We start from the raw sequence: 21,362 nt of genomic DNA, 5'->3' as shown, positions 1-21,362 counted from the left end.
GATCTTAAAAGAAAACGTGCAACTCAAACTGTGCCCTCGTCATCTATTACTGACTAAATGAGCATAAACAGCGTTAATCTGCAGTTTCCACCCACTTTATCTGCTGAATCTGTTCCTCTTGGCGTCACTTGCAAAGGAGTGATCAGCGCGCTGCTGTAAGACACTGCACATGGAAATCAAGATTTATGTGCAGTCTAATCCTCACGAGCATTTTACATTAAACTGCTGCCATTTTCACCCTGAAAGAGCCATTCATCATCTGGTTAGCGTAGGATGTTAAGTTAAAGACTGCCTGCTTGTGGAATTTCAGATGGGGCTGCAGAAGCAGCAGAGCAGGTGTGCTGGTACATGCAAGAACATATAGTGACCACCTTGTGCACTTTCATGACCAACATATAAAGCATGAGAAATCCTTGAGATCTTGTTTAGGCCTCTCGTGGGTTTTTGAAGTTATTGCAAAGGCAAATAATTGTTTTTCCATTTCCCCCTCCCTGACAGAATGCAGGTCTGTGGGGCACAAACACATATAATTATGTGTTTGCATAGGACTTGCATATCAGAATCAGAATCAGAATCAGAATACTTTATTCATCCCGAGGGAAATTAGGGGTTACAGCAGGCAGCACGCTAATGGCGCATGCGCACTCACAAAGGAACCTTCTGACCAACTTTACACAAACATCACATTGGGGAGACATGTCAGAAAGGTAGGCTGATAGGAAAAACAACGAAAATACACTACATGAGGTAAGAGGAGCACTATATAAAAATCAAGTGCTATACCCAGTCATTTGACACGCTGAACTGAGAATGTTCATAGAGTTTTCCACAGGCCGCTCCGTGGTCGGTGTAGACTTATTCGGCTTCCCTATCCTCAGCACTCGCAGGCTGGGTTGTTGCTATCTTTGGAAGGTCTGGACCTTCCAGTAGCTGGCAGCAGGCCCGAGGTTTCTGTGACGACAACAGTCACATGAGGCTCTCTAACGGTCTGTCTATCCCTGGAGGTGGGAAGCTACTTTACAGAATCATATCAGCAGGCCCTGTTTGGTGTGATACTGGTGGTGTCAGGCTAAGGCCACTCTCAGTTTGGACGTGTTATGGTGCACCTTTATTTAAAGGTCACTCTTTTATCTTTTCATTTTAACTCGAGTGTCTGAAGCATTATCTTTCCAGGAACACTTTACCCATCTCTCAGGTAATCCTGGAGTGTGCTTTGCTGAAAGATTTCTCACCGTGACGATGAGTAACACATCTAATATGTTGGTATGTAGAAAAGGGGGCTTTTGCAGAATGCTTTTTGCATTCAAGACATTGTTATATCAGACTGATTCTACCCTTTAGTCCTGTGTGCAAGAGCAAAACTGCAGCTCAACCAAGCTACATTCCACCATTTTTAAAAGTTTGTTCACAAATATACTGTATTAACATAAATAAGGCAACTGGTTTCAAAATTTGGGAGACAAAGCATTTTAAATTCACAGTTAGATATGGTAACTGATGCCAGTAGCAACTCTAGTATCAGATAACTTTGTTTGATATTTGCTTTTTGCTTTTTCTGACTGCAAAGATGAAAAAATTAAATATTGCCATCCTGCAGACTCTCCTCAGAGTGGAAACCTTTTTAAAAAAAATAAAAAATAGAGATTTCACCAAAGCATTGTCTGAACATTTACCTCCCAGATTTCATGGCAATAGTCATGACATTTCACTCAAAACTACAAAGGAGGTTTTAGGCTGTTCTAAAGCATAGTTTCCTGTCAGACAAGGTAACACAAACTTGCTACCTTTACTGTACATGAACTGTTTGTACTAACATACATACACAGCCGAGTGTCTAAAGGCCTGCTCTAAGCCAGGAAAAACTCTGATATAGTAATCGCATGGCAGTACTGCGGGAAATGTGAGAGGACCAACAGAGTCAACAGGTTTCATCTTGTGAGAAACATGAGCATTTGATAGAAATCCATTTGACAACTGTTTAGATATGTCGGTCTGAGCTGACTAACACCAGTGGGAGTAAAAAGCCTCAATTTCACCAGAGAGAAATATTTAGAATAAAAATAGGCCAATTAATATGTTCTCACTTAGTTTGCATATAGTTAGCAGCCCATTTCCTAAATTAAATGCAGAAGGTGCAAACTCCACTACTTCTGTGTGCGTGTTCCGCACCCATTAGTTTATCTGTGTCAAGGTGCAAACTACATCATGCACAATTTTCCTCACAGTACGACTCCTTCCCTGCACTTTGTGGGACTTTGTGCGACTGGCTGTTAGAGAAACAGTTTTAGAAATCAGCTCTTAATCCACATTTATCTCCATTATGCAACATCATGGCATGCATGCCCCCACATCCAAAGCAATATTCCCTCCTCACCCACTGGGATCTCATTTTGGCCGAGCTTTCTCTCCTCACCAGAATATCTGCGGGAGTGACGGCACTTGTGAAACCCTAGCCGTCTGTTTCATCACGGGGACGTGGCTCGGTGGCTCTCCAGTCATTTAAAGAGCCCCACTCGTTTCTTTGACCTCATGGAAAGCTCTTGTGGGGCTGTGTGTGTGTGTGTGTGTGTGTGGGGGGGGGGGGGGGGGGGGGGGGCCCACACACACACAGGGGCCCTAACTGGGGCAAAAAAGGGGGGCCGGGTTGCCACTCCACAACTATGTGTAACTGAAACATGTGCTGCAGTAAACACTTCCACCACTCCGCAGTTAATAAATAGCTCTGCTGCTGATTGACTCGTGGACTCTTCTACGTCAGCGAGGTGCTGGGGCTCGTAGTTTTTCCAGCGATGCCTGTTGTTGGTTTGTGGACCAGCCTTAGTAACAGGCCACTAAAGACCGGATGGGTCCAAAGCCACAACTGAAAAAAGAATACAGCAGATAATGAGAAACAACGCCAACATCCTGCCCTGATAATGTAGGCAGAGCATGGCAAACAGAAGAACTGCTTTGATATCAGCAAAGCTACTTGTCACTATTGATGCAAAGTGACACAACATATGTTGACCGGATGGACTCATAGAGCTGTTTTAGCTCTATGGGATGGCTCCGAATTAAGCTTCAAGTATGTTAAGACACCATCAAAGTCCACATCAGATCTTGGTATTTGAAACATTGGTAAAAAAACAGGTCTCAAACACAGATCTGATTCTAAATAAAACCTTTGCTCGCAAGTTTGTTTAGTTTTTTATTATGACAAGGCATTTGTTTCCTCTGAAGCCCTTTTCAAGTTCTCTGATTTAAGGTGGAGCTTCCTTTCTGGCATGTGGACAACATTTCATATTTAAGGTGGGTATCTGATGAATTCATGCATTTCTGCAGCCATTGGCAAGGCTTAGAGTATTTTTGTGATATGCAGACATCCAACATTTTTTTTTTTTTTACTATGAGTTAGTTTAGTGTAGTAGCGAAGGCCTTACTGGTAAAGCAGAACCAAGCAGAACCAAGCAGGAACCCCCCCCCCCAGGCTAAAAAAACAACATAGAGGTGCCTGTGAGTGCAGTTCCTCAAATGGCCACTTGAGGCTAGCTCCAGCAGGGTCAGTCCCAATAGACTCCCATGTTAAAAACCTGCTAAAGTCATGTCATGAAAGATGAAGTTATTAGGAATCTAGCCACATTATTATTATTATTATTATTATTATTATTATTATTATTCTTCTTCTTCTTCTTCTTCTTCTTCTTCTTCTTCTTCTTCTTCTTCTTCTTCTTCTTCTTCTTCTTCTTCTTCTTATTATTATTATTATTATTACAGAGTTATTACAGTCTTGTAATTTGTAATTAGTCTTCATTTTGACTTAAAAAAATCGGTTTAATTTCTGTTAATTCCCAGAGTGGATTTCTTGTTTCTTGTTTAATTTGAGTTTTTAGTGTTTGAAAATGTTTAGTTTTAGTTTATTTTTTATTAGTTTCATGTCTTTTTCGCCCCTCCCTGAGCCTGGTTCTGCTGGAGGTTTCTTCCTGTTAAAAGGGAGTTTTTCCTTCTCACTGTTGCCAAAGTGCTTGTTTATAGGGAGTCATATAATTGTTGGGGTTTTCTCTGTTTTCTTTGCATTATTGTAGGGTCTTTACCTTGAGGCAATTGTTGTTGTGATTCCAGTTGTGAAAATCAGTACAGGTCTTACTGGTCTAAATAAATACATCTATCAAACTCTCATGAAGCAATTTTTGATGAAAATATTTTAACTAACAAACACTAAAATTAAGGATATTTCCTAATTTCAATTAGTTTTTATTTTCTTCAAAAGTCTAGCTTTTATTTTTACTTTTTAACATGTTTTTTTCACATTTAGTTTTTCGTTTAAGTTATCTATAATAACCGTGGTGTCAACATATGGCCAGATTGCTAACGCAGACCAAACTGGGTTTTGGCGTAAAAAAGAGCACTTTAGGTGTTTACGAAGAGAGCGCAGCAGTAAGATTATGCGTAAGAGGAGGGAACTCAGAGTAACTGAACCTGTTGCATATGTATTTCTGGGAGTTGATGCATCACTGCTTCCAACACGCAATCTACTGTTAATTACATCAATATTTAACGCCGGGAAAAAAGCACGTCTTATTTTTTACGCTTGATGTTGAAATGAACTTGAACTCTAAACTGCGTGTAGAAAACAGCACAACTTTTGTAAATGACCCATAAAACTAACCACACCTATTAACACTATTTGTGGATTGCCCTTATTACCTACTCAGACAATTCAAATCACCAATTTAGACCTGCTGACTTTACCTTTAGTAGCTTTTTTTTAATGTTATCACTGATCAATGATATGTCAGGATGTGTGCGAAACTGCACTAACAAACTGTCGATGGATGCATAACTCAGGATCCACCCATCAACCATCCACCCACACAACCAAACATGGTTACTTCAGGCTAAAAACAAACTAACAAAAACATCATACCAACAGCCAAAATCTTACAATCCAGGAGGTCAAAAACCAGTGGGTCATGTCACGGTGTCTGTGTCCATCATCTATCTAAGGTCTACGGGTGTTTCATTAACCACACTCATTTTCTGTGTCACAATGCACTGACACTGACTCCAGCAACATAAGAAGGAAGCAAAACACAGTAGGTGAGTTAAAAACAGATATTCAGCTGCAGTTAGGCTGCTCTTTAATGTAAAGATTGACTTTGTAATACAGTAGCATATTGAGGGTTAAGAGCAGTAAAACACAGGGCACTTGTTGGGCAATAAAGATTGGCAGCAAGCAGCTGGCTCAAACTTTAATCCCAAATGAACATCTTGTAACAAGGGAACAGTCCCTGTGGCACACTTGAGTTGTTTGCCAGCCAGTTAAAAGTCTTAAGGTGGTGTACATGTGAAATCACGACATGACTGCAGCAGGTTTGAATCCCTGGACTTAAAGTGCATTTAAAGGGAGGCCTTCGCACTGCACGGTTGTGTGACCTTCGCTGTGAACCAGCGGCGTGACTTCGTTTGGACAGCACAAACACAAACACAAAGCAGCGCGCTGAACATTTTCTTTATGGTGCAATCTCTTGGCTAATGAGTGACACAATCACATTGCTAATTTAATCAGGCTGTAAATCATGTTTGTGTCCAGGAAACTTTTAAATACATGTTTGACCCCACGTCTCCGTGTTCCCTGCTGGGAGCGCTGCCGAGCTGCTTTTCCCAGAGTTTCATGTGGTATATCATTTTAAGGGTCTAAGAGGGAGGAGTAAATCCGATCAGGGGGTTGGGGGTGGTCTCCCTATCACAAACCCACAGATTTTTGTCGTCTGCCATCCCGTGTGCGGCCGCTGCCAAATTTTTGCGAGCGCTCTGCCTGGTATGACGTGGTTTGGACACGGCGAGGTGGAAAAGACCTCGACTGGATTTTCTTTCCACAGTTCTAACCCTCAAACTCCAGAGCCCGGCTTTATTTGGGTCTGAACAAAAACATGATGGAACATTGGGCGGCATTGTAAGTTATACAAAAACTGAGAAACAACTGGCCCAAAATACCAGCTTTCCCACTGCTCAATCACCTGTTTGTTTTGGAAAAATAATTTGGAAGGAAAGTGAAAAATTAATACTGTAGGTCTTTGTGTTTTTAAGCTTCCTCACACACCCCTGTCACCATATGTGCTTTCATAACTGCTATTTTATAAAGTGTTTCTTGATGTAGAATAATAAAACATTAAAAATAGTCCCTGTGACCAAGAGTTGAGTTCAGACTGTGACCAGAAAACTGGTTTCAAGGGACATGAAGTAATCTGGTACTGGCACAGCTTTACAGTTGCCTGAAAAGACACGAGAGCGATGAAAAGAAAGGTATTCAGAGCTGAGATCAAACAAAAATGTGAGAGTGTAAAAGTATTATATCACCATGAATACACTCTATGAACAATTCTGCTTTATAACTGCTTAAGATTGAAGCATTGGAAGCCAGATGTCTCACCACCTGGTTGAATCATTGGTACTGAGTGAACCCTGTACTCTTATTATCACCTGTTTGAGCTATAAGGGAGTAAAAACAGAAACATTTTTGGAGTTTTTGGACCATAAAAACTTTGTTCAACATTCACCCTGTCAGAGGAGTGGTGACCCCTCACCACACCCCACCACCATGCCCGCTCTTTCTTACAGTCAGACTTCCTGTCTCCCGTCAATGTTCTCCTTTTTTCTCGACCGCCGTGACGGAATCCCCTGCTCTGTTTCCTGTTTTGAAGGCCTGTTGCTTAGTTACATGCAAGGGAGGGGTTTTTAGAGCTGAGGGAGCGTTTGCAGCAGACGGCCGGGAGGTTCGTTCTCCCTCGCTCTCTCTCTAACAGTCCCAGAGCTGGCATGAGGCTCAGGCATAACAAGGATTGAGCAACAGCTCCCTGAGGCACACAGCCGGTTACTGTCTCTTAACTGTTGGTCAGTGGCAGGGACACCGTGTCCGAAGGTCATTTACATAAGTGAAGAATGGCGATAGTGTAACTGCAGGGGAGTGTGGTTACCAACAGACTAGTTTGTTACTGTGGTACAAACCGAAGGAGAAGAAGCCTATTGGCCCAAGAGGAAGTTTGCACTCGGATGATTCTGGTCTGCAAATTCTTCAGTTAGTGCAACAACCTCAACGCATATCTGTGCTCTCATCACAAGATACAAGTTTTTATTTTTACTGTACATGGAAAAATATTGCAGCAGTACGAAAAGTATTAGAAGTAGATACTGTATTCATTATGATTATCACAGAAAGTCTAAGTGAAAATCTAAGTACAACTTTACTGCTTCCATAAGAATTAAGAGGGTAAGCAGCAGCCAGGTGCTGCTAATCAAATGCACTTAACTGCTCATCAGCAAGTGTGAGCGCCTCTATAAAAGCAGACATTTTGGCAGTTTGCTGGAGCATTCAGGTGCCAAGGAGGAATAACATTAGCAATGATCATACAGAAGTACTTGTTGCTGCCCATCAATCTGGGAAGGATTATAAGGCCATTTCCAAACAGTCTGACATCCATCATTCTGCAGTGAGGAAGATTATTTACACGTGGAAAACATTTGCCAATCTTCCCGGATGTCCCGGCAAATTCAGTCCAAAGTCACTCAGAGAAATTGCAAAAAAACCCCTGAGAGCTACATCTCAGACACTAAGGGGGTCAGTTAGCATGTTAAATGTTAAAGTTCATGACAATACAATTAGAATAAGACTGGACAAGCATGGCTTATTTGGAGGGCTTGCGCTAAAAAAAAACAAGCAAACCTGGCAACCCTGCTTACGTTTGGAAAATGTTTGCATCAAAGTATTTTAAACTCAAATGTCAGACCACCTGTCCAACAACTGAAGCTTAGCTGAAACTGGTCGTGCAGCAGGACGTCTCAAACACAACAGCAAATCAACAGAATAGCAGAAAAAGAAAATAATCAATATGTTGCAATGATCCAGTCAAACTTCAGACCTCAGCTCGATTAAAATGTTGTGTACCTTTGATTAAATGAGTTGTGCATATAGGTGACAATAATTTGTATGTAGAATCTCCAATAAATACATCAAGAAATGCTGCACTTGCTCCCACCAAAAAGAAGCATATAAAGTCAATATTGTTTCTTTAAGGTGCCAAATGGAGTTAAAGCATTTTAAATGCTAGCTGACAATGAAGCTCTAAATGGGTTTGAGTATCTCTAGTAGCAGCTTTAAAGAATATAATTAATTACAATGTAAAGTTTAAACACTTCAGGTTCTGGCACTGACAGTTTGTATATAAGTAATGAAAATAGTTGAAGAATGCATGGAGCATTTGTGCCTAACACTGTATGATCTTTACCTTATATTTTAAATGACCTTATGGGAACTGTTGTTATGAATTTGCACTATATGAACAAAACTGAATTGGCATTCAAACAAGAGGAAGAGGAAAGAGATGAAATGTTGGCAGAAGCTAGAGATGGAAAAAAATCATGTGAAATTTAAGCTGATCAGCAAATAATGACAGAAACTCAAATTTAAGGTGGAGCTGGAAGTGCCAGAAATAGTTGAAAGGGTTAAAATATTGTGAAATATTTACAACCGAGATGGTTTATAAAAGAGCCGGAGTCAAAGCAGTCGTTTTATTCTAGTCTTAATGAGTGAGCTCTGAAAAAAATCTTTAACACATCAGTTTACCTGAAAGTTAAACCGTTTGAATGGCACAAACTCAGCGTGACCACTGTTGGTATTTAAGGAGTGAACAACAGTTAAAACACCAGCTGGTGTATCTCACATCTTGACATCTGAAAACTCAGAGTTTAGCTGAAATTCCAGCTGAATATTTGAACTGGTGTTTGAAGGTTGAATGCCACCTGATGTCAGTGCACCAAAAACAGCTGCCAAGAAAAACAAGCAAACAATTTAACAGCAAAACAGTGTGTGTATGGAGGTGTGATACCACCTGATGTGTGAGCTTTCCCTTATTGTCTGTCATACATAAATTTAAAATGTTGGACACTCATGTCAAACAATGTCCAAAGTTTTGCATAACAAGGTGAGTGTATGCGAGTCAAATCTTTAGGGTTCAGACAGATCTAAAAAGTCAGTTTTGCACCGTTTTTTTCCTATTCTTGAGTCTGAGTGATGTCAAAGAGCAGTGACTTTGTAAATGAGCAGCCGTGCTGTTTAAACCTTCTCTTTGTAAGGGGCAGCCAATCAAAGGAAAGTTGTCTGAGAGCCTGCACTAAGGCCCAGTGTACCAATCTAGCCCAAGAGCCCAGATACAAAAACAGCGCTGATATGGAGATAACAGATCATCTTTAAAGTGTTGATGTGTTAATGATGAGATTCTCTCTGTATGACTCTTTTTTCCTGCCTCTCAACCAACCTATATTGGTGATTGGCTGCCTCTCCTTGACCCTGGTTCTTCCTGTTATAAAGGGAGTTCTTCCTTCCCACTGTCGCCAAGCGGTTGTTCATAGAGGGTCATGTGATTTGGGGGGTTTCTTTCTAATACTGTAAGGTCTTTACCTTAGAATATAAAGCACATTGAGGTGACTGTTATTGTGATTTGGCGCTATATACATAAAACTGATTGAACTGAACTGAAATGACTGTTTTTTTAAATATACATTTCCTAGAAACAACGTCTCACAGTTATACAGAGACTGATTCTCGGTACAGCTAAAGTCTGTTGAGCTGCTCCGCTGGGTGCATTTCGGAGTTTGTGGCTTTATTAATGATTATTCCTGCTGGTCTTAGGATTGAACCAGCAATCCCCAGCATCACCCAAAAAAACAATATCTGAAAAGCTGGAGTGCCTTTCTGGCAAGGATGCAGATTCTGTAATTTCAGCAGTTAATAATGCATTTTTTAACGTATGGATAAATAATTAAACGTTGGACCCCTGGAATGAAAAATAGTCTCGTCTTCCTTAAGGCACTTTAAAGTCCTCTCCCCCATTAAGCAAGTCAGGGAATATCATTAACAGTAACTTTATCTCTGCTCGTTGCTGTTTCTTAATTCAAACAGGGTGCTGTGGAATTTTATAATAAGCCCAGTCGGAGGGAATATGGCTACAGAAGCCACTTAGCCGCTTAGTAACAAGATAGCATAATGGCATAATGGCAGGGCTCTCCCTCCAGCAAATAAAAAAAGCTGCAAAAAAGTGAAAAAATGTACTAATTTGACAAATGCTCCATGCGTCTGAACTTTCTGCTGTGTAAGTGTTTTGTATTCCACTTACGGGTTGGCTAAAATCGAGTTAGGTCAAGAAGTGTTTTGCAAAAACGTCTCATCCTGGAGGGCTTCAAATTAAGTTATGGAGTCATTTTTTTATGACATGAGACAATTTGTTGTATACGAGAGACGAAACATTAGATTATTAACTTCCACTCCGACAGTGTAACAGCTTCACTGTTGTGTTTCTGCACTCACACTATTAAATCTGAGCTTGCAGCGGTTTCAGCAGCTAAAACAAAAAACGGCTCGGGATGTTGAAGTTGCAGTCCACGTGTGAATTCTCCTGTCTATGGGTTTTACATAAAGTTTACTGAATGCATGTAAACCACATTTGACTATCAAAGTGTTGCAGGGACTGAAAACAGAAAATGCATGCTTGGTTGTACGCTATACAACTGATTCTAAACCCCAACAGACAGAAATATTGTCAATTCACTGAGTAAAATTAATAGTGATCGCTTAATTTTAATTAAATTCAGTTAAATATACCTGCAAAAGGTTCTAGCATATTCCAAACCTTTAATTTACTTGCCAGAAGAGTCATTTCCACCAAAATGGTAAATGGACTTCTTACATAGTGCTTTTCTGCTCTAATTCAGCACTCAGAACGCATGCCACATTCATGCCAGCACTTTGGCGACAGTTGGAAGGAAAAACTTCCTTTTAACAGGAAGAAACCTCCAGTAGAACCAGGTTCAGAGAGGGGGCGGGGCCATCTGCCATGACCGGTTGACATGAGGGGAAGAAGGCGGGACAAACGACACGCTGTGGAAGAGAGCAATCTAATGACAAATCTCTCACAGCGTGGTCAAAATGTTTGGATACTTTGTTAAAATGACTTTACAACTGTGTTTCTCATTCTTTCACTTTATGTTTTAAGTGCCTACTTTACTGTACCAGACTACAGATTCTTCACAGGATACCTAAATATTGAGTTTAAGACTGGGAGCTGGTTAGCCACACAGCAAGAAGGTCCTGGGTTCAAATCCACCATCTGGCAGGGACCTTTCTGAATGAGGGGACATCCAACACATCACTGGAAACGAAAGTTAATGGGTAAAATGCTAAAAATCTATGTGGACAATCTGTACCAAAAACAAGCACTGTGGAAAAAAAAAAACAATGGGTCTACTACACACAACACTATATAATAATAAAAAGATGTTGCTGGGTTTCTTGTTGCTTCAGTTTGTGGACAAAGAGACAATATGCTGTATCCATACTCTTTGCTGTTCTCCATCTCATCTCAGCTGTCACAGGGCGAGAGGCAAGGTACATCGTGGATATATTTCCGGTCTGTCACAGACATTCACGCTCACAAGTCGCACCTATTTAACCTAACATATATGTGTCTGGACTGCAGGACGAAGCCTAACAAGAGAGAACCCACGCAGGCACAGGGAGGACACAGAAAGACCCCAGCTAGCTGGTGGATCATATCCAGAAGCTTCTGGCTGTGCCATCAGCATCTCCCTGTATCCATCCATCCATTCATTCTCTGCTGCTTATCCTTTTTCAGGATTCGTGGGGGGGCAGGAGCCTATCCCAGCTGTCTTAGGGCGAGAGGCAGGGTAAACCTGGACAGTCTGTCGCAGGAGACACAGACATTCACACCCTATGGGCGATTTAGAGTTTCCAATTAACCTATCCCCACTAACTGCATGTCTTTGGACTGTGGGAGGAAGCTGGAGTACCCGGAGTGAACCCATGCAAACACAGGGAGAATATGCAAACTCCACACAGAAAGACCCCAGCCGGATGGTGGAATTGAATATAAATATTCTGACTCCTTTTCCTCTCTTCCTCCACTTCCCTTGCAAAATATTTATATGAGCAGCTTCTACCATCTTCACAAATGGTTGTACCTCAGTTGTTCTAAAATGTTTTTGCAGTACTTACAGTGGGATGCAAAAGTTTGGGCAACCTTGTTAATAGTCATTATTTTCCTGTATAAATCGTCTGTTGTTACAATAAAAAATGTCAGTTAAATATATCATATAGGAGACACACACAGTGATATTTGAGAAGTGAAATGAAGTTTATTGGATTTACAGAAAGTGTGCAATAATTGTTTAAACAAAATCAGGCAGGTGCATAAATTTGGGCACCACAAAAAAAGAAATGAAATCAATATTAAGTAGATCTGCCTTTTGCAGAAATTACAGCCTCTAAACGCTTCCTGTAGGTTCCAATGAGAGTCTGGATTGTGGTTGAAGGTATTTTGGACCATTCCTCTTTACAAAACATCTCTAGTTCATTCAGGTTTGATGGCTTCCGAGCATGGACAGCTCTCTCTAACTCACACCACAAATTTTCAATAATATTCAGGTCTGGGGACTGAGATGAACGTTCCAGGACGTTGTACTTGTTCCTCTGCATGAAAGTCTTAGTGGGTTTTGAGCAGTGTTTCGGGTCATTGTCTTGTTGAAAAATCCAGCCCCGGCGCAGCTTCAGCTTTGTCACTGATTCCTGGACATTTGTCTCCAGAATCTGCTGATATTGAGTGGAATCCATGTGTCCCTCATCTTTGACAAGATTCCCAGTCCCTGCACTGGCCACACAGCCCCACAGCAGGATGGAACCACCACCATATTTCACTGTAGGTAGCAGGTGTTTTTCTTGGAATGCTGTGTTCTTTTTCCTCCATGCATAACACCCCTTGTTATGCCCAAATACCTCAATCTTAGTTTCATCAGTCCCCAGCACCTTATTCCAGAATGAAGCTGGCTTGTCCAAATGTGCTTTAGCAAACCTCAAGCGGCTCTGTTTGCGCTGTGGGTGGAGAAAAGGCTTCTCTGCATCACTCTCATATACAGCATCTCCTTGTGTAAAGTGCGCTGAATGGTTGAACGATGCACAGTGACTCCATCTGCTGCAAGATGATGTTGTAGGTCTTTGGTGCTGGTCTGTGGGTTGACTGACGGTTCTCACCATTCGTCGTTTCTGTCTATCCGAGATTTTTCTTGGTCTGCCACTTCGAGCCTTAACTTGAACTGAGCCTGTGGTCTTCCATTTTCTCAATATGTTCCTAACTGTGGAAACAGACAGCTTAAATCTCTGAGACATCTTTCTGTATCCTTCCCCTAAACCATGATGGTGAACAATCTTTGTCTTCAGGTCATTTGAGAGTTGTTTTGAGACCCCCATGTTGCTACTCTTCAGAGGAAATTAAAAGAGGAGGGAAACTTACAATTGACCCCCTTAAATACTCTTTCTCATTATTGGATTCACCTGTGTATGTAGGTCAGGGGTCGCTGAGCTTACCAAGCCAACTTGAGTTCCAATAATTAGTTCTAAAGGTTTTGGAATCAATAAAATGACAGCAGTGCCTAAATTTATGCACCTGCCTGATTTTGTTTAAACAATTATTGCACACTTTCTGTAAATCCAAAAAACTTCATTTCACTTCTCAAATATCACTGTGTGTGTCTCCTATATGATATATTTAACTGACATTTTTTATTGTAACAACCAACGATTTATACAGGAAAATAATGACTATTAACAAGGCTGCCCAAACTTTTGCATCCCACTGTATATTCATGACTTACAGCTGTGTTCTCATCAGATCTGAACTATCAGACAATTTGTAGACACCTGTCTTAGTTAATTGTATAAATATCCTAAAACGTTTTCAAATGCTAGCAAAGAATGAGAAGTGCTCTTTCTGATGTGCACAATAACAAACTAAACCCAAGTAAATGAGAAAAACTGAGAAGAACTATTTGATGAAAGTGCACCAGACGTGATTTGTGTGGCCAGTAGTTTAAAAAGAAAATCAATATTCTCACATTAATGTGATCATTTCTAAACACATTCTTTTCCCTGACCGCTTTTTTAACCTTCAGAAGCACTTTAATGTTTTCTGTGCTTACTTCTGTACATCTGAACAGAGCGGAGCACTTAGGCTCTTCTGTCTCCGTTTATATAAGGAGATGTTTATTTATCAACCAATGACTTAGAGCACTTCAGCTCTCTTGTTTCTGCCTCACTCGGGAGCAAATTTTGAGCTTCTGGGTGAACACCGTTCTGCTGCACGGCCAACTCATCCTTGACGCTAATACGCTTCTAATCTAGGTGTTTAGCCGATGCTTGCTACTGTCACTGTGCTAAAAGGGTTCTCCGTTTTTTGTTTCTCTTTTCTCTTTGCATAACTGGTCATGTGTCATCTAGCAGTGTTAAATATTACTCAGTGCTAGGCAACTAATAACTTACCCAAGTTACATAGCAGTAGTTTTGTTGTACCTCGATTGAAGTGACTGATATTGAAACAGATTGATCTGATGTGTCGTTGGAGTTTTTCTAAAAGAAAAAAAAAGCATTGGATGATTACCTGTATGCTCAAACTATGCTTGTTTTATTGGTGAACCTGTGCCTTTGGACCGAGATTAACAAACCCCTGGTGGTCTGAAGCCAACACACAAGTGCATTAAACCTGCAGTCTTTCTAATGGCCACTAGGGGGTGAAGCCTCTGGTTGCTAGATGAAGTTTACTTAACAACAGACTATGAGGAAAATCTCCTCATTCATTCATTCGATACACATTTTTCTGATGAGTTCATGGTCTCGGTTGCTAGTTTCAGGGCTTGGTGAATACAACGTGTTGTTCATTTTACGTGAGGGTGAGTGTTCATGTTTCTAAATCATTAGTTTAAAAACACAATGCTGCTTTTCTTGAGGCTTCACAACACGACCTCAGTAACTATGGGTGATGGCGCGCTGTCCGTCTTTTATATACAGTCTAATTCCAGCTAAGTCAAAATCACAGTTTCTGTAACGCAATTACATTTAAAACCACTTTAAAGGTGTTTTTCTTTTGGTTTGTTTTTTAAGAAACAAATTCTAATTCTTTTTTCCCCCCCATAAAACAAACAAACAGTGACTGTACCATTACTCAGTTTCATCAAGAACACAAATGAATCTAAGAAATCTGCAGCGGTTCTCCTTTTAGTACAATAAATCATTAGCCCCACGAGCATTATCCGGTCCATCAAAGCTCCTTGTGCAGCACATTAACTCTATACTTTTGCTGGTCTGGGAAACAAACCACAATAACTCTTTCATAAATGTTGCAAGAAAAGTAAAACACAACCTGCAGTGCAGCACTTCTTCCCCTCCCCACAAAGTGAAAAGCGTGAGATGAAAGAACTTTTCTTAACATGTCGAAGTCATCGGACCATCACATTCATCACTGGGTCACCCTCCATCAGCAAAGTACTTCCTGCTCCATGGGGAGAAAAATTGATAGCACATTGTCTGTTTGCTCAATGGCTGCCTTAGATTACATGGTAAAACATATAGTTTCTTTTAAAGAGAGTCATTAAAGCTTCCTCCATGCGGCTCACATTTAAAAGCACCGACGTTTCCTCTTGTTGTACATAGAGTAGAGTAGACATTTCTCAGGTGAGGGATATTTTAATACAAAAATGGAAACGTGGGCCAATTACAGGTTTGGGTGCTTGAAGTGATTTAAAACATGCATGTAATTCATCTTAGGTAGTCTGAAACTTTAGCATCAACACAGATGAAAATGGCATTTTTAATTTCATATATAAGTTAAATAATTGCTAAAACTCCAATGCATTTTTTTGCTGGTTTGAAAAGGTTCATAAACAATTCTACAACTACATGTGGCGACATAAGTGAAGGATTCCAAACTTCACACTTAATTTTTCTAAATAATTTATTTAACATGAACATTTCTTAGCAGTAAGGCGAATCACTTAATTGTCTAAACTTTAACTAAATGCTCCATATGTGCGCCCTAGTCCCTTCTTTCCTTAAGTTTGGTAATATCCAGCTGAGATGCACCTGATACACTTTGGTGGAATACAGCTTTAGTTTAATAATAATTTGATTAGGAGTTTTTGAAAATTCTGGTCACAGATTTTAAATCATTTTTCATCATTTGAGCCTCAGAAACAAATAGATGCTATTTGCAATCTGTTACAGAAACTTTGTTTTGTTTTTAAATGTAAAAACAAAAACAAAAAACAAACACCTAAGGTTCAACACTCAAGTTCATACATGACTGAAACTCATTTGCTCTCCAGTATTTAGTCTCTGTCTCCATCTAGTGGCCAGATGATAAACCTAACAATGAATATATCCTTGGCTGCCTCTGCTTTCAGTTAGAAAAATCCAAACAGGAACATTTTTAGTATTCATTGTCTTTTTATTACTCCTTAATCAATACCAGTTTTTATAAATAACAGACATACGGTTAGAAATTGCTGTGTCAGCCATGGAAAGTAAGATCATAAGAAACTTGACAGAAAACAGGAATCAACAACTGGAATTGCTGCTTGTAAGAATGAAAATCGCAATTTCAAACATTCAATGCAATTTGCATCAAAGTATTTTTTCCCCCAAAGAACTACAATGATAAAACTCATTCCTCCTTAAAAAGGGATGAATGTCAAAGTCCACTGCAGGTCAAAGTCAAACCGGAGCAAAAGAGTCGAATTGTCAATAAAGCCCTAAAAGCTTTCAGCCAACGAGTTTAATCAGGGCCCTTATTATAGTTTGCCATCATGAAAAAACTTGTTCTCCAAGAAAAGCAGCAGGATTCAAGTTCAGATATGGCTGTGGAGGCAAAGAAACCGAACCTAAACCTCTGAGATGCAGATTGAATACATGAACATCATAATGAGGCACAGAGCTGCCACGCTGACAGGAGGACTGACGGCCACAGACGCACACAAGTGTGAAATTATACAATCAAAGCCAAACATGGAAACATTTAGGAGTTCTGATTCTACACTACAAAGACTACAGATTGATGTCTTAAAAATGTAAAGTTCACTTCAAAGCCAGTCCCAAAAAGCTTCGACCCTCAACACATCAACAGCATTTTCTCTCGAATGATTTTTGGTTAATGCACGTCTGTATGAGATTGAAACACAGCGAGTTTTACATTAAGTCCAGTAACAATCAAAGCTGCATGTAAAGACTTTATTTACAGTAACACAAGAAACCAGTGAATCATCCTTTTCTCCCTTACTGCAGCTCAACACTGTTCAAACACACCGCCCAGCAACTGTAATTAATACCATAAATAAAAAAAATAAAAAAAAAGTGACACTTATAGTAAAAAAGTTTCCAAACGCCACAAATAAAAATCTAAACACTGAAAGTAATGCATCTGAACTGTATAAAATGACGAGCTGATGTATTTAAATGCTTTAAAACAAACGAAGGCAGGTCGACCCCCTTTGGGAAAAAGTGGGGTCAAGTGTTTCGGGCCTTCCAAGTGCAGTCACCGCGCCTGTACCCCTCCTCTGACAGTCTTTTATTATGTGCTCAATCTTTTCAAGTAATTCCATGTATCAGTGGCAAACCCCCCCTAAAAAAAACCCAACAACTTTCTTTCAGTTTTTTTTTTTTTTTTTTTTTTTTTTGATTGTTCCAGTGTTTCCTCTGTCCATCACTGAGGACCAGTGTGTACAAAAAGTGCGAAAATTACAAAGCTCATTGCTGCACAGAACTACAAACCTAACAAAAACATAATCCCAGTTTGGCTCATGAGGAGAGCTTGGAGTAGCTTGGTGGTGAAAATTTGCGCTTCAGGTATTTGATTATGTAGAGAGGAAGACAGCTGACGAGTGTGATGGCGGACACCTTCCACAGGAAAGGCCAAGTCGTGATGAAGGACGAGTCTGGGAGAAGGAAAGATAAAGACTTTATCACAGCGACATGATCGCGCTCTAAAATTATGTTGGTGATTGCGTATTGGTCAAAGCATGAAAATAAAAACTTAAACACGTGAGATGAAAACGACCCACACGACAAAATAAACCCAAGAACATAAGATGATGCAAACATACAGATGCAAGACCAGATACATAATATCAGAGACAGATGAAGGAGAAAGGGGTGTGAATTCACAGGCTGTACACCTACCAAGGAAAGCTCCCAACGACACCCTGCCTATGCCTGTTGCCGACACACAGAAGCAAAAGAAGTGCAGCAGAAACAGTGAGTGCAGTGCAAAAAGTTAGCAGTGAAGAAAGAAATAAAAATAGGACAGACAGAGAGAAGAAAAAGACTGAGGAGGGAATAAAAGCACAGAGCTGAGGGTTTAAACAACAGTGCAACACTTAGGTGCCAAGTAGTGTTACATCAAACTAAACAGAGCGGGCACAGCGAAGAAGAAGGCGGTTCCTTGAAGTACTCAGACCAATCAATACTGGACGTATCAAACCAAAAGTAAAAGCCTCACACCAACTGTTCAAGCTGTTCACAAGCAGGTTAGTTGACTATTTAGCAACTGAAAAATAGCATATTAGCATCACTCTTCATGGTTGTTCAGACTAAGGTTTTATTTTAATGAGAAAATATTCAGTAGATTAAAGTACAACAAGAAGTTCTCATACAAGCTTTCATATAACTATTTGATAGGATTTTTAAATATAAAGATATTCTTATTATCTCCTGAAACCTTAAATGTTTAAAAGGTCAGTAAACCAGTAGTGAAAAACTCAGAGGAAAGGTATACCTACCAAAGTACTCGTTGAGGAAGGCGAGTGAGGCGAGGTAGCAACCCAGGCTGAAGAACTCAGCCACCACCATGAGCCAGTGCCAAGTGCGGATCGTCAGCGCCACCATCAGCAGCTCAGTCAGGATGAGCGCCGTGAAGGAGATGGCAACCACGTGAACGAACTCCGACTCAAACAGCACCAACGCGCTGTACATGAGGATGCCCCCTGGTGGCGCCAAAGGAGACATGCGGACTTTAAAAACTTTTTTGCGCGATTAGGTCTGGTCTAAGTGTCTGGGCTTAACTAAAATTACATTACTCATTATTCATTCAGGACTTGCTGTGCACCAGATCTCCCTTTAAGAAATCACGATTGTTTTCTAAAGATTAACTGGCCCAGTCTATCAGTTTCATCAACAGTGGTCTGGGACACTGAGTTAAGGATTATGGTGTCTGCAGATAAGGACTGATTCAATAACATTATTTATGAGGCTGAAGGATCCACAATGACTTCCAGTGTGTCTCACTCTTGAGTGTCCAGACACACACTCATCTTTGGGCGCCTGCTGTATCTTGATAGCCTTTCATTTTATCATAACACTACACAAATTGAGCTTAATAGCCTATAACTGATCACGTAATTGCTTTTTCATATTGGCTTAATACAGCGCATTCCACCGACTCAACGTCTGTAATAAATTATGCCCGATCAGTTCCTAATATTTTCTTCCTTTCATATTGCTTTTTTTCCTTTCCACATACCGAGTATTGGCCTTTAATTAAAAACCTCGAGCTGTCAGGAAGTCACGCTTGAGCAAGAACATAGATCTTTCTCACTCGCTGCATGGCTTAGCGATTACAGAAATATCGATTTACTGGACAGACAAAAGCTTGCATGTAAAAGCGGATGGCAGTTGGAAACCTTAGATACTGAGAAACGGACTGTGCAAGGGTTTGAAGGGGCCCTGGGACTGTGCTACTAGACAATGCACAAATGATGAAATGGTGGCTGAAGAGTTGCTCTGACAGTTTAAAGATAGAATCACGCTGTAGATGGTTCTGCTATAACTTGAAAGTTGATTTTAGGAAGCAAATGTGAGTGAATGATAAGGAAAAACACACCTTGATAGACACTGATCAAAACCCAAATGAGGAAAGTCTTGAAAGACAATGAACGTCCCTGAAAGAGAGAAAGACATGTTGTTACTTGTTTAAATTCTAACGAAGGAAAGCTGTCAAAACCAAAGATTAAAAAAAAAAAATGGGATTAAACCTTAGTGAGGTCCTTATAAAGCTCTGGGTAGAGCAGGGCCATTTCTGGCTTCACATCTTGGTCCAGGACCAGGGAGAATACAGGAAACATGGTGTAGATAGTCGCATACCTACACACAAAGTATAAAAAAAATAAATAAATAAAAAAAAAAAGAGAAAGAAATGAGAGACGAAGACAGGAGAGGCAACAAAACTGAAGGTTATATGATCGAATACTGTAGAAGCTTGCATCAGGGTTATGCTGTTGTGAAGCTGTCCTTACACTGGCCCCATGAGACTTCAGGTACTCACCCGACCATGAGGAAACCCTGGTACAGAGGCACAGAGGCAAAGTAGAAGACGGAGGAGAAGACGGCCTGAGGACAGGACACAAAACTGGTGTCATAAAGTCACCAAATGAGGAATTTTAATGTCCCCGCTGTGGGGAATTTGTAATTTCGTTTTAACCGCAAAACAACTTTCATGATGAACTCATTAGGAACGATCAAAAGCAAAATATAGGCTCAAAATATGTAACAAGAAACATACAGCATTTGTAGTGTTTTGTCTGTGTTTTAATTTAACTATCGCTGTACCTGCATGGTGGAGATGATCATGCCCCTGTGCATGACAAACTGGCCAAGCGCTGCAGAACGCTTGTAGCTGTTCCTGCCGTGAACCATGAGCAGGCGGCCAATGTGCTTAAACTGAGTGATGGAGAAGTCTGCAGCCAGCGACGCCTGCTTCCCTTCCTATGTGAAACAAACAGAATAAAGATGCTAAGCTAAAGTAGAACAACCGTTTTCTTTTTTCTTCACATTTAAAGACATGCCACTTCGTTTTACCAGTTTTATAACTGAGGGATCTGAGTCAAGGTTTTTAGAGTTTTTATGACCAAATTAAGTTATTGGACCTAATCCAGGATAAGACACACAAGGTCTGAATGAAATGTGCAGCAGGCTTTACCTTTCCTTCAATCCCGATGCCACAGTCTGCAGCCTGGATCATACTGACATCATTTCCTCCATCACCTGCCACAAAATTACAAATTACATGATGCAGTTTCTAGAAGTAGCAGCTGGAATGGGCATTTTTAAATCAGTGAGTTTTCACTGCCATCTTGTGGACACATGCAGTAATACTCTGTCTAAGACCACATGAATCTTCCTCTAACCCAACTAAAATCAGTGATGTTAAATGGTCACATCTGGGATGGGACGGTTAAGAGACTGTGAAATTATGTGTTTTTCTCTGAAGCATTTTACAAACCAGTTCAGCTTGTATCCCAAACACGAGTATGAAATCGGTCTGGTTTAATTTGTCTGTTCACCAGAGTTTTATAAATGGTAAACACTTTCCTCTCGAAAAGATGGGGCTAAATTCACACAGATATTTTCTCCCGCTAACAGATTTTCCCAGGCTGTCCGTGGATCGTAGCCAAATGCCTTGTGGGCAAGCAGGTCTGCCGCCCCTATATCTGTCAACACT

At 40.4% G+C, this 21,362-nt stretch overlaps 2 protein-coding genes across 5 annotated transcripts in view; both read right to left on the bottom strand.

The window, feature by feature from the left end:
• nfatc1 (nuclear factor of activated T cells 1) overlaps positions 1–2,532 on the bottom strand; it is a 52,471-nt gene extending 49,939 nt beyond the window's left edge. For both annotated transcript variants that reach the window (XM_080862679.1, XM_080862680.1), the window contains exon 1: positions 96–2,532. The gene's annotated coding sequence lies outside the window, so the exon portion shown is untranslated. The remainder of the gene's footprint in view (positions 1–95) is intronic.
• Positions 2,533–16,069: 13,537 nt separating this feature from the next.
• The window catches only part of atp9b (ATPase phospholipid transporting 9B), a 44,295-nt gene continuing 39,002 nt past the window's right edge, over positions 16,070–21,362 (bottom strand). Inside the window, exons 24-30 of one of the 3 annotated variants that reach the window (XM_080863265.1) lie at positions 20,841–20,905; positions 20,471–20,626; positions 20,187–20,251; positions 19,897–20,005; positions 19,746–19,803; positions 18,646–18,849; positions 16,070–17,802 (exon numbers count right to left, since the gene is read on the bottom strand). In XM_080863265.1, coding sequence (XP_080719391.1) covers positions 17,666–17,802; positions 18,646–18,849; positions 19,746–19,803; positions 19,897–20,005; positions 20,187–20,251; positions 20,471–20,626; positions 20,841–20,905 — 794 coding nt within the window. In that variant the 3' untranslated portion in view covers positions 16,070–17,665. The remainder of the gene's footprint in view (positions 17,803–18,645; positions 18,850–19,745; positions 19,804–19,896; positions 20,006–20,186; positions 20,252–20,470; positions 20,627–20,840; positions 20,906–21,362) is intronic. The other 2 variants (XM_080863263.1, XM_080863264.1) reach the window with 2 other exon arrangements.

The sequence above is a fragment of the Rhamphochromis sp. 'chilingali' genome, assembly GCF_963969265.1.
Source record: "Rhamphochromis sp. 'chilingali' genome assembly, chromosome: 17".
Lineage (NCBI taxonomy): Eukaryota > Metazoa > Chordata > Actinopteri > Cichliformes > Cichlidae > Rhamphochromis > Rhamphochromis sp. 'chilingali'.
This window is presented reverse-complemented; position numbering and strand designations above follow the sequence as displayed.